The sequence below is a fragment of the Anguilla anguilla genome, chromosome 5 (assembly GCF_013347855.1).
Source record: "Anguilla anguilla isolate fAngAng1 chromosome 5, fAngAng1.pri, whole genome shotgun sequence".
NCBI classification, from domain to species: domain Eukaryota; kingdom Metazoa; phylum Chordata; class Actinopteri; order Anguilliformes; family Anguillidae; genus Anguilla; species Anguilla anguilla.
Window position 1 is genome coordinate 55,307,462 of NC_049205.1, and position 14,083 is coordinate 55,321,544.

Genomic DNA, 14,083 nt, shown 5'->3' on the forward strand with positions numbered 1-14,083 from the left:
GGGACCATTTTAGCATTCATCAGCTCGAATGTAAACCAATACTTACTGCCTTCCCTTGATCTGTCAATGTGTAAAAAAGCAGAAAGTGTACTTGAAGCCCAGAGCCTTAGCCGATCAGATTCCACATTATATGATAATGTCACTTTCATCTCAAATGCACTTGTAATATATGGACAACGCAATGGAAAAAATTCATTACTTTACATTACAGGCATCTGGCAGACGCTCTTATCCAGAATTCATGTTTACATAGTGGACATGTTTACACAGAACAAACACTGAACAGATACTTCAGTGTATAATTTAAATTCAAATAAATGGTCCTTACCATCATGTTTCAAATGAAAACCAAAGGGATATAAAATCCTGACATTTCAAAGGCTAATTCCATCTACCTAACACACACATATCCCAGAATACCTTACTCCAAACTCCCTTCTTTCTGTAGACTGCAGCAAACAACATACAAAACCACAATTATTATTCTTTACAAACATTCCATATCATAATCACATAAATATTCAAGTGTGGTTATAAATGATGTCCACTCTTTATGTACAATGCCTGTGTATCAGACAATTCTCAGAGAAAAACATTCTGCATGAATATCATTCTGCATGAACCTGCATTCTGATCAAATATTGCTTCTAAAACTGTACTATATCTAATCCACATTAAGATCCCTATGCTATAAAAGTACTTTATAGGTATGTAAACTTGAAAGTTTATATACCATACAGCTAACGTTTGATAATGCAAACACCATAAAATATTAATAAGGTCATCTCTGCTCAATATACTGCACTGAGTAGCATAGCAAGCAATCTCTTCTGAACAGATCATAACACCGGGAGCCCATTAACGGCCTTTTCTCCATCTATCAATGCCTCCCTGATGAAGTTCCCAGTGCCAGAGAGAAATGTATTGAGAAAGGAGGAAGAAAAAAAAGAAAAAAAAAAAAAAAGCCATTTCGTGACCCGCTTCCGAAATTTTAATTTCTCGGGCTAATGGGCCTCGCCGGGCGCCAAGTCGAATCGATGGAGGGGAGAGATCCGCCAACGCCGCCGCCGCGGCTCGCTCTCTCTCTCTCTCTCTCCCTCTCTCTCTTTAGTAAACAAAGGGACAGGGGAGGTGCGGAGGGAAGCCGTTTCTCAGGGACCGATCACTTCGGTTTTCGATTTCCGAAACGTCCCATTACCGGCCGTCATGTTTATATACATGCCCATTACACTTGCGCGCGCGGAAGGAGCGCCTCCCCGTCCGGGCTCCTGATGGACTCCTGTGGACACAGATCTGTTTCTCCCATCGACCTCCTGATTAACCGGGTCTGACGAAGCTCTTAGCCGTCACTGGATCGGATTCGCCGTCACTTGAGAGCAAACCGCTTCGGTTCCTCGAGAGTTGTTCCTTTGTGTTCAGTAAAGCGGATGAATTTTATTCATTTCATTTTATGTTTTTTTTTAACTAATAAAAAAAACTGCCTCTGGTGGAGAACTTAATGACATTTATTTGCTGGATTAATAGGGAGAGGACAAAACCGGTAAAATTTATAAGCTACAATATGACTAATACACACACACTCGCGCACGCACGCACACACACCATACATACGCACACACACACGACACACACACACGCACACACGCAGACTTTCTCTACTTCGGTCTTTGTGTCAGCACAGGTACGCCGCTGCTAGCTCTCGGGGGAGGTCGGACACAAGCTGGCTTTCAATCAGGCCTCAGTAATTAAGAGCTCGTCTGGAGCAGCACTGAAACGAGCCGCGGGGACACTACGCCGCAGCTAGCGCGGCTTCAGGTGATCTTTACACAGACAAGCTAACGCAGGCGCTGACAGACGCTGTCTGACACACTGTAAATGGCGAACATGATCATACAGACACAGCACCCCTTCAGCTCTGACAGGCTGTTTCTCCCATATTCTCAGAGCGACGTGTAGGCGGGGTAATCATTTACAAATACAGGTTAAATGAGCAAGCTTATACACAGCTAAAGTAAACAAAATTTCCCATATTTCTCCAAACTTGTGTCTTTGCCCAATCTGCGTGACCATGGCCAAAGAATAAGCGCTTCTGCTTCTTACCATCACACGCACACACACACACATACACACACATGCATGCACCCACCATACACGCACGCACACGCAAACAGGGCCTTGTTTCCCTGGAAGCAGTCCCACCCAAGCGTAAGCTTGTAAGTATGCGGTTGGTGGCATGCTGGGTTTGAGCAATGACTCCGCCTGAAAACACGCGTGCGTGATAAATATAAAAACCGCGTCTTAGCGGGCAAAGACACTCCAGCACAGTCTCCTCATCCCTGGGGCTTTTGGCAGGACACAGTCCCATCCATCCACCCCGCCAACCCCTCCACCCCCACCCCGCACCCCATGAAAATAGGTCCAGAAAAGCAGCCAGGTGATGGTGTAGGCATGGTGTGGGGGAAATCTGTGGCACACCGGCCTGCTAATCAGAGAATTAGCGGCGATCGGGGCGTCTCCAGGCAGCACTTAGAGAGGCTCGCCGGCACTGAAAGGCCTCGAAGGCCAGCGTGATGAGAAAAACAACAGGCAGGAGGGGAGAAAGGCCACCGACGGGCGGCCCACTGCGTACAGTCAGGCGAGCGACGGGGATCGCGGCGTGTGCCGTAAAGGTCTATAAAAGGAGTAAGTCTGTGAGGAAGAGAAATAAAAGCGGGGGGTCTCTCTCTCTCTCTCTCTCTCCCCAGCCCACGCACACGCTCCCTGGGCTCGTCTGAGGCTGAAAGATGAATGATGGAGTCGCCGTGGCGCGTGAAGCGTTTATGGAGCGATCCCATCCCCCCCCCCCCCCCCCCCCCCCCCCCCCCCCCCCCCCCCCCCCCACGGGGGCCAGTCTGGTAGAGCCTCACACCCTCAGCACATGTGGCTTCCCTCGTAAAGCCACGGGTTTCAGGACCAGAGAATCGACCGGGCGCGTTACCACAGGAACACAAAGAGGACACGACAGACTGCTCCACGCTATTATTACTGACGCGCGTGGCGTACTGACCCGTCTGCACTGCTGTAGCGTGGAGACCAGCCTCAGGAGAAAATGCACCAGGTATGAATTAAATGCTTTTTTAACGTCAGTGCAAGAACAGGCATGAACACTAGCGCGTACGCTTTGAAAGTACAGCCGATTAGCTTGATTACAAAAGGAGAGTTAACAGGTCAGATGTGACCGGGGGAGGTGTGCGAAGGGACGAGGCAGGCTCATATCACCCCCCCCTCCACCCGAATTACACTACCTGACACGCAAGCCCACCTCCCAGCTGGGGGTGGATGAGCACCACCTGATTTCTCCCGGCCCCCCGCTGCTCCCGTTAGGTTGTGTGGGACGTGCTAAATCTCACAGACGCGGGAAAATGAGAAAAACGACCGAAGGGTCCACAAAGGCAGGAGTGTGCTGAGGGCTCTCTGGAGGCCCCTGGAGAGTGTTTTATGACAAGCGCACGCTCGGGAAACTGTGCTTCGCGGGGACCCTGCTTCTCCTACGGGCCCGACGCTAAGCTACAGAGTCCAGCAACCCGGCAAGTTATCACTGGAGGGGAAAAGACCATTAAAACGTCTGAACATGCGACAAGCCATTAAGCCCATCAAGGTTTGTCATGTGACTAACTGCCTAGAGCAGGGCAGCCAACCCCGATCCTGCACAACAAGTTCTGACTCAGGAGACCAGTGTAAACTGTGTGACCAACCACTTTAAATCATCAATTAAGCACTGAGTAGGAACAAAAAGCAACAGATCCAGCAGGCCTTCAGAATTGGGCTAAGTGAGGTCTGTACTAGAGTATCCAGCACAGCTTCAAGCATGGGTTTGAACGAGGGGTGGTCTGATTGGTCTTCCGAGCTGTCATCCCCAGCAAAGTCAGTCTAGCCATGGGGGTGTGTTCCTGGTGAGATACCTCCCCAAGGAATTAATTATCACTTAATGATCTCACTTTTTCTGACCTGGCTAAACATCTAAAAAAAAAATACGCTCACACCTCCTGAACCTTCGTGAGCATTAAAGGTGCTTTTCACCAAACCTAAAACTTGTCTGACTCAGGAAAGTTTGTGTGGGGGAGGCTGCTGCATATTTTCCCTGGGAAATCAGGTCGGGGGGGGAGGGGGGGTCTTGCATACCTGACTGGCTGAGATAAAGCAGCAAACAGAGACAAACAGAGACATCGCAGTGAGATGGAGTACCTCGCTCTCCCCAGCCTTGGACAGGTAGATGGCACTTCTCTGACACGCGGTGTCCATGCAGACCGGCAGCAGCTGATCCTGCTTTCCATCTCCATCTGAGAGAGAGAAAGAGGGGTAATGAAAGAAGAAACAGGTAAATGCAAAAAGCCTGTGTTTGAGTTCGGCTCAAAATGGCACAGAGTTTTCAGCCTCTGTCACTTCCGTCTGAAAATGAGAACTTCCACAAACAAAATGAAACATTGTTTTTTATTTCTTTTATTTTACCATGTTGTTCCAATGCACAAGTGAAAATAGGGTTTTAATGCAAACATTCGACTCCACACATTAACTGTGGATTTCCTCAAATACAGAAATCAAGGAAATGGAAGGAACATAACCAACGACATTTACCAAGCCTACCAAAACCCCCAAAAGGCATATTTGGTTAAACATTGACTATGTTTTCAGCATGTCAAGGAAAACCCGGCCTAATACAGGGACTGTGACTTCTCATTGTCAAAATAACGGAATTCTTCAAACACATTTTTAATTTTAAAACCCATAAATTGTTACTGTCAAAACCGTGTACTTTCCTTAAAGAGATGAATACTTAATACAAAGCCAAATTAGAGGAGGACAAGCTGGAGAATTCTCCTGTGATTCCGCACAAATGTCCGATCACAGCCTGAATGAAGAATAAATAGCGGTGCAGCACGGGCTCGCTAACGAGGGACAAGTTGTTTTTGTCATTCCATCTTCTTGGCAGCAAACCCATCGCTGTGTATCTTGCTCTTATTAATGAATTATGCATGAGGGCATTGTTATAAAAAAAAAAAAAAGAAGTAGCTGCTACAAGAAAGCAGATGGAATGTTTTGCTGAGCATATGTTCCGCATCCATCAAACATGGAAACCCGAGTTGGCGTCCGAAAAAAAATCACAATCGGCGCCTTTGACCTTCAGCCGAATGTTCCGGATGAGCCAAAACAAAAAAAGGCCCTGACCACTGTCTACTCACACATTACCACAGCCGGCCATCTGAGGGAGAGAAACACAGTCTAGTGCTTTCCGTGTTTATTTCTGAGAGGATCAGAGAACGGCAAACAGTGACTAGCAGGAGGGTTACGAGGGAAGGGACGCTCCAGAGCTCTCCGTGTACAGGGCGTGAACCTGAGGGGGGGCTGAAAGATGCACAAGTTAACCGGAAGAGACAGCAGTAGCACAAACAAGAGCGCTCCACAAATAAGAGGCCAATCAGCACGTTCGATTTGCGCTTCATTAAATCTCAGATCACGGACCTACGGTTCCCTCCGCTACGGAATGCGGAAAAGGCAAAACAGGCAACCCGTAATTACACATCACGATAAATTTCATTAATTTGATTCAATTTCTTGGCACCCAGGAGATGAGCAAATAGTACGAGTGAATTCGGTAGCAATCAACGACGAGACAAAATGATTTTCTGTCTGTCCGTGGTGCTATATGTAAAATAAACTGTCTGGAATGCAACACAGGATAATTGCTAGGGAAATATTAATGGAGATGAATCCTGTGCGTGCGAGTCATTCTGAAGAACACGCTCAGTGAGCGCTAGTCATATTTGTAGGCATACCTTGTGGACATAAGAACATGTTTGACATTTAAAATATGGAAGAGGATCATTCTGTGGCTGAGATCTCTGCAGAAGGTTAAAAAAAAGCCCTTAGAAATTCCTCAGTTTAATTTACCAATCACAGACCTGGTACATCCTCAAAGTGGAGATTTACAGAGGCTTGATCTCTCCCATGTAACACTTTCCTGGGCTTTGCTAACAGAAGCACCCAAGGTGCGTTCCGCATTTAAATGAGCCTAGATCTTTCCCAGCGTATCCTACAGTTGTGTTTCACGGAGAGAAGCCCTTTTTGCCTTACCACTGCACAAGAGGGTGACAGTGCAGGCTGCTTAAAAACATCCACGCTCAAAATATACAGCGTGAAATCTTGCTTTGTGTGTTACAAAATGATACTGTGGATATTAAGGAAACGCTGGTTAGCTCACTCTGTTTGTAGAGCAGGTGAGACGGCCCTCAGCACAGACACTGCAGGCAGCGCCCTGGCCGAATTTACACAACCAGCCATCCCATCACACGAGGCACAATCCAGCCGCCCTGCCTTACCATCAGCGCAATGCACCGCCACTGCTATACCGTTTCACCAGGCCAAGGGGAGAGAACAGCAACCATGAGGGGGGGGTGCAGAAACAGAGAGATGGTGACAGAGAGAGAGAGGAAACGAGGGGTAAGATAGAGGAAGGAGAAAGAGAGATGGAGAGACGGAGAGAAAGGAACGGCCAATGCGAAGAAATGAGTGGTTGTGAGAAAGTGGGGGAAAGAGAAAACGAGATAAAGGAAGAGAGAAAATGAGAGGACAGAGGCGGTAAGACACCGGGGAGATTGGGGGGGGTTCTGACAGCGTGGCAGTTAAGGTCACTGCCCCCCCCCCCCCCTGCTCTGTAGCCCTGCACAGCATGTCCACTCTGAGCCATTCTGTCTTTATTAACTACCCACAGAAAAATGTGGACACTGGGAGATCCAATTACATAAAACCAGCACTCAATCCTGGAATAATGAACAGTTAAGCGCTTGCATAATAATCACGGTCCTCTGGCCTCTTTTCTTTTCTAAATCGAGTGAAAAGAGTGTTTTCCTGCCAAAAGCTTCCTCCACTGGCCCCCAAACGCACCCATTCATCATCGCACGCTCCCCTTTGGGTCCAGTCTGTCATTTGTTTGTTGTGGCCCTTTCTGTATTGCCTGGGGAGTTTAGCTCTGGTGTGGGGGGGTAGGGGGGTGGTGGGGGATCGATAAACGTCTGACCGGGGGAGGCCCTGCTGCCTGTCACGGTGTGGAGGGAATCACGAGGGCGGTGGGAGAGACGTTGACATCTGACGCCTTCCCGGGCAGACCTAAGATGGACGCCCTTGTTCCTTGAAAGCGTTAGTACAGCAGGAAGGTGTCTGGGACGGATTCTAGAGAGAGGAGCAGACAGAGGGCGATGCAGAAGAACGGGGGCGCGTGTCGCGGTAAGAGGAGAAAGGAGAAAGAAGGGAGGTCTAACAGGCATCCGACGCGCTGCTCGTGAAAGCGAAATGCCCAGCAGACCTGAGCTGCTTTTGCCTTTAAACACACGGCACACCTGTGGCCCATCTCGACAGAAAGCCACTACATACTGGTGTTACCTAGAGCGAGTTTACACCAGCACTGCAAAGTAATAGACTTTAAAAGCGTATTATTATTATTATTATTACTGTTATTATTATTATTGTTATTATTAGAGGCATGGTAATTGCTTCGTCCAGTGTAACGCAGTGGCGACAGCGTGCTGTGCGTCACATCTCTCTTCAAAAGCGAACGTAGCGCCACCCGCTGCTGCAGGCCCGAGAGCGGAACCACGGCGCGAGGGTAGAGCGCTGAGACACGGCCGCGATAACCGCCAAAAGCCGGCAGAGACGGGAGCGCGGCGCCAGTGTGAGGGGAGAAAAAAGCAATTAAGCGTCGTCCCTTATCTCGCCTCCGCGGTTATGAAATATCCAACAGCCGGGCTCAGAACCAACCCCCCCGAAATGAGATTTGTCCCGATAGCATCTCGCGGTCTTTGTGCAGAAAGCGCTCAGACTAAATATGAGGCCTCTTGAGGTTTGGCCACCCGTACAATGGCGACAGCTTAAAACAACGTTTCCGCGCCACAAAGGACGCAAAATGAAAGGCGAGGAAAGTTCTTGTTTGCCGAGATAAGCCCGCCCTTTCATCCAAAGGCCAAGCTCCATTGAGATGAACGAGGAGAAGCATTCGCCCGCTTTATGCTTCTGCAATTACTCAAATCGTGTGACATGCCACTGCTGTGATGTCAGGCCTGTTTCCCATGATGCAACACTAGCACCTGCATTTAAAATGAAAGACGCCTCTTTTCGTAAGGACAATGTTCTATTTGGGGTTGAGGGGGGAGAGATGTATACACAGATTGCACACCCAGTTACACAGACGTTAGAATATTCAATTCAGACCCACCCAGGGAAAATTTCTAAAGTTACAAAACAAACAAAAAGTTAAGTAAAAACATTTAGGACAGATTCACACGGGAAACGGGGCAGAGAAGATGATTTTATGGAAACAGACAGATATTTGAGACATGTCGCTTCAGCAGACCAGACAGAAACAGTAAAGTGCCTGAAAGACAAATGTGGGGATGGATTCTGACAGACACACCGACTCAGATGGAGGCTGACAGACACAAAGATTCATCTGTCAAGACTCTCTCACTCTAAAACGGGACCACTGTAAACAATAAACACTGCAGCTCACACGCACACGTAACAGCAGACAGAGAGAGAGAGAAAAATCAAATTTATAAGGCTTACCGAAGTCAATGAAAGCAGACTGGCCCACTATCTTGAAGCTGTCTAGCGTCTTCAGAGCTGAGGTTTTAGTGAAGTTCCCATCCTGGTGAAATAAACACAGACGTCCACTTTAGCAGAAGAGCCCTGTTACTATGGGATAACAGCTTAACAGGATTCGGGCTAATTCCACAGCATTGCAATGAACCCAGATTTCCCCTCAGGGTTCACCTGATATTAAACAAAGGCACTGATTGGTCAAAGCGGCACAAGCTGATTGCTAAGAGTCACTATGTGTGTCACTGTCCATTTCCTGCATTTAGCAGAACAAACACCTGTTTGTGAACACAATATACTGCGTTTCACTCATTGCACATACCTGTAAAAAAAAAACCTGCAGAGAACCCATACTGGCTGAACTAGGCTGCGTTTTACACCCATGTTATAACAGAATTTAAGATCATTTAACACTCATGCAAATTCAAGAGGCAAGGATTTTGTTTTAAATGTGTCCATGGCTGTACTGCGACTGCAAGGCTCAGGACAGGCCGTGTCTTCGGTGCGCCGAGTTCTCCGTCTGTTTACATGACCGCTACAGAAAGAGCAAACCAGCAGGTATACCTCTGCCCGCCAGGCTACACAACGATTAGCCGGCTGCACTGCATGGTCAGGAACCGCGGCTGCCGCACGACAAAGAAAAACAAAAACAGGCAAACAAAACATCAAAAAAACCGTAAAAACGCAGAAAACTCAACAAGCGCCTCTCGTACCGTCGGTCCCGAGGCCATCTGGGCCGCTGAGCTGAATAATGCGGATGGATTTGGCGAGGGGGAGAACAGGCGCCGGGGGCTGCCGTCTAGCTGTCCTTTAAACCGCGCGAGAGGCAGGCCTGGACAAACACGCGCTCCGCGCGACTTAGCGGCATCACCATCGCAAGCTCCCGCGGGGCGGGAGAGGGACGCGGCCGCGCTTAATCTCGCAAAGCGCGAGCCGCGCCCCTCCCGACGCCGCCACGCCCTCGCGCGAGCTCCAGCTGCTTCTCCGCGGCGACCGCGTTTTACGGAGCACGGCCGTTCACACAAAGCGTTCCGGGGTATTTAACTTCCCGCACGGTTCACGTGATAAATACCTTCAGAAGACACTTTCTCCGTTTCTCTGCCGCAATTCACCGCGCAGTCAGCCTCTAAATGCCTCCTAAAATGCGGCCACCTTAGGCTGGAGTATTACTGTAGGTTTCATTTAATTTAATGGCTGTTAACGAGGGTTCGACCGGAGGTAGCTAACGCGCGGGGCGAAGCGGCGAGCTTCGGCCATTTATAAAGGACATAAGGATGACACGATCCCGCCATGCGCGGGGCTACATGACTGCTGAAAGAATACCACCGCGCCCGTGGCTAATCGCTCATTCCTCTAATTTCGCCTGAAATTAAAAATTCAATTAAAACTCTGAAGGCCCGGGTCATTAATGTAATGAACTTCTTTCTTTTACCATCGAAAGCCATTTGTTCAAGGGCTTTGACAGAGAGCCTGACCGAAAGACGGAGACAAGGGGAGGAGAGGGGGGGGTAAGAGAAGTTGGACTGACCAATCAGGAAAGAGCAATGTCCCCTGACAGCCTGGTTCATCCTCAGGGTGAAAAAGACTGATACAGAATTACTGGCTATGATTCAAGTTCTCTGTCCAACAAACTAAAGCCAATTTCATTGAGTAATCAGTCTATTCATGACATTGCTAAGTATTGGCCATTTATTTTTGTAAACAGCTTTTTTAACCTCCATTTTCCTCCAATTTGGAAAGTCTAACTGTATTAGTGTCCTCCAGCTCATCACTACAAACCCTCGCCACAGATTTGGGGGTGCAGAAGAGCATGCATGTCCTCCAAAGAGAATTCTGGGAACCCAGATGGTCCGAGCTCCTGCCCTCCTACTCTAGAAGCGATGATCACAGCGGGGGACGTGTCAGCAGACACTGGCCAGATTCTCAGAAGGCGGTTTTGAGAAGTGTGAGATACTTTACACACACTCCTCGCGTCTCTATTCCAGAACTTTCCCCTCTCATAGACAATGTTTTAATAGCTGCTGAGATCTTAGAGCAGCTTTAACCAAGCCTACGTTGTCCTGAAAGCTAGCAGGTTTATTTCTGTAAGCTCTACTGCTTTTTGCCTGGTTTATAACTAAGAAGCACAGGCCTGCTACATGAAGCTACCCAGCTGAGCAGAGGAGTCATTCATTCTTCATGAGGCAGCGGATGCCCTGCTGAATCAAACCCACCCACCCTGGGCGACGCAGAGATACCATGCGGTACTCCACGGGACATTCAGCCATACCCAGCACACTCGGGATCTGATCAGACAGTGGAGCAGGCTCTGTGAGCACTAACACTGGCATTAGTAATTTAGGCAGAAAGGGCTCGGAGGAGGCCAGGGCTTGCTGTCATCCATTACAGAGTTCTCCGTCTGCCCTTGCCGAAACCCAGACGCGAGTCCACGGCGAGGGCGGGCGCTCGTCACCGTACGTCACCGACGCGCGACGGGCTCCCTTTTTCAGCCGCGGCTCCTCCGTCGGTACGAGCAGGGACGTTCCGGACCCCGATCATCCGGAATCTAAACACGCCGCCGGCGAGGGCGCCCGTTAATATTCATGAGCCGGGTGACGGACAGCTGCCGGCGGCGGAGAGGCGGGCCCGGTGATTAAGCCTCCTTGGCGTTCCGGAACCGTGGCCGGAAAAAAATTAGGAAAACCGCGGCCTGGCGTTCTATGCTTGACGGCAGGCGGCGCGTTCCTCCAAAGCGAGAGCCCCGCCTCCCCTCACACTCCGTCTCAGGCACACAAGCGCAGCGCTCCGCACGCTGTGATGCGTGTGATGAATGGCCCCTGGATTTATGGGCCCTGCAGACAGCGTTATTTACTGATTTCCACAGGGGCTCCCAGAGTATGCACAGTACAGGTGGCTGTGCTAAAAGGTTTAACAGATTTACTTTTTTTAATCAAGTCCTGATAGTTCTCAACACCTTTTCTCGAGGCTGATTGTTCTTCCGACTGTATTGCTACTGATTAAGGACTCATTTGAGCCCCATTCAAAACTCCGGCGTGCACTGCTGTGGCAATTTGCATACACACCAGCAAGTTCACTCACAGAACAATGGCCAGGTGGAATGTCTTGTGTAAGTACTTCTCTGTTATAGTCTTATGAGTGGATCATTGCTACTTTCAAGGGTTCATGAAAAACTAAATGAAAAACAAAAGGCTGGACCACCGTTGACCTCAGCACCTCTTGATGAACGGCGGGTCGTGACCTTGTCATTCAGTGGCTGTCTGGGCCCTTGTGCGCACTGATGGGGTTTCAGAATGGAAATGAAACGGATCAATACTAAAGCACAGACTGTTCTGGGATCTATGAGCTGCAGGCCCAGAATTCCCTGTTCCGTGGAGATTCCCACAAATTGCCTCAGATTCCCTGGGGAACCTGTGCATCCAAGGCATCTGTCCCCATCATGTCAGAGCCATCATGGAAGGAGGTCCCATTTTCTTAATCTCACACACTCCATATAGTTGAAGCAGCATAATAGGCTGTGACCTTTAACCTTTACCCCCCAGGGACAAGGGGAGGGAAAACAAAGTCAACGTGCACACGCGCATGCACATACGCGCACACACACACACACTTGCACACTGCACATATACTCACACACCTCTCCCTTTTGAATGGAGCATGAGAGCAAGTGAATTTCTCACATGAGAAATAATCCCATTAGCAGTGTTCAGGGCTTGATTGACCATTGAGGAGGGAGTGCAGTACCAGTGCTCAGGGCTTAATTAACATAGTGCTCTGGGGCTAAATCGTGAGATGAACTTCAGAACCACAGAGTTCCCTGCTGAGAGGATCTTACAGTCTGTTCTGATCTGTCCAGTTTTAACACCCTCCCCTCAGGGTCATTTCTGTCCTTCTAAAGGTCAGATCACCTCATTTTAATTAAAAAACCACCAATTAAATTCTATGAGCTGGTTATTCTACATAATGTTTGATAACACTACTGCATGGAGAACATGCCACTATTTCACGACGACTACAAATGTAAATATTCACCATACATATTTATTTGACGGTGTGTGGTTGAAAAAAACTGCAACACACAATCAAATCCCACACGCTTAGTGAGAAATGATAAAAGCAGAAGAAGAAAAATAAAATAACACCAGCGTGCCCTCCTCTTCTCACTGCATCTTCCCTGCAGGAGAGCGGCAGCAGGTGGAGGACACCTGCAGGTCATGTGGTCAAGCGCACATTTTCATTCACCAAACACTGAGTGTTTGTATATTCTTGCTTAAATTAAAGTGTCAGGCAGATCTAAAGTACAGCAGTTTGCTAAATGAAAGCGGCTCTCGCTGCTTTCTACGTCGCTCGGCTAGAACGAGGGCTGCAAGTAAATCCCGTAACGGATCGGCTCAGCCAGCGAGGGAGGCGGAGGCGGGGTCACCCCCGAGATTCCACCGGCTCAAAGTATCACCGCACGTGAAATGACGCCTTTCCCCCCGGCTGGCAGAATTACTGGGGCGCCTTCGCTTCGCCGTGGAAACTCAGTACCCTCAAATACCACGGCCACTGAGACCCCATTAGAGCCAGCTCTCCCAGTGCTTCGCCAACTGAGCTGGACTTACTTCAGCAATACAGCCGTCACCGCGGTGCCTGCCTCCGCTCTCGCTTTAATTTAGCGGGTGGCTCATGGCATTTCCGTGGTCAGGAGCCTTGTGCATGCCAGGCACCGTGAGACCGAAGACCAGCGCCCCCTTCTGGTTGCCCGTTTCCCTCCCGTAAGCGCTCCCAGACCGGGATGGTGTAATTAATGGCAACCGCTTAGCCGTCCGCCAACATATTGCCCCCTTGATTGTTTTCTTTCACCACACACCCCCTCCTTCAGGGCTTTTAATTTAGACAGCGGCAAGGCTCTCTGTGTAATCAGCTGCAGAGTAATGACTAGAGAGGGCTTTGAGCAAAAACGCAATTAAAAGGAGGCAGTGGGAAGAAGGGGGGGGGGGGGGGGCGCCGGACTGTAACAAACTGTTTAAAGCAAAGACCGTGCAGCGCAGGGAGGCGGGGCCACTGGGGACCAGCACAGCGGGCTTTCCTATGAGTGACAGGCCGTGTGACGCTAGCACAGGTGCCACTGTGCACTCGTGCTACTTTACTACTGCGCCATGAAGTAGGCAAAGTCTGAGTCATGCCTGTAGTTCTGCCAGGTAAAACACGCCTGTAAAACGTGGCCCCATCCCTTAACTACCCAAATGAATTGTCCAAGGGGCTCTGCCATTTCCCCAAGCACACTCCAGGAACCCCCAAGCATGAGAGAAGGTTATTAGGGGACACGGCAGTTTTTGTGTGTGGGTGTGGGTGTGTGGAAGTGGACTCTCCGCAGTGTGAGGCTGAGAGTGTGGGGTTCCGGCTCCCCCCCCCCATTCCCAGCTGAACCACGGCAGTTTTGTGTGTGGGTGTGTGGAAGTGGACTCTCCACGGT

General features: G+C 49.3%; 1 protein-coding gene across 1 annotated transcript in view; it reads right to left on the bottom strand.

The window, feature by feature from the left end:
- The window catches only part of itfg1 (integrin alpha FG-GAP repeat containing 1), a 108,862-nt gene that overhangs the window by 68,892 nt on the left and 25,887 nt on the right, over positions 1–14,083 (bottom strand). The window contains exons 8-9 of the mRNA XM_035419780.1: positions 8,596–8,677; positions 4,225–4,319 (exon numbers count right to left, since the gene is read on the bottom strand). Coding sequence (XP_035275671.1) covers positions 4,225–4,319; positions 8,596–8,677 — 177 coding nt within the window. The remainder of the gene's footprint in view (positions 1–4,224; positions 4,320–8,595; positions 8,678–14,083) is intronic.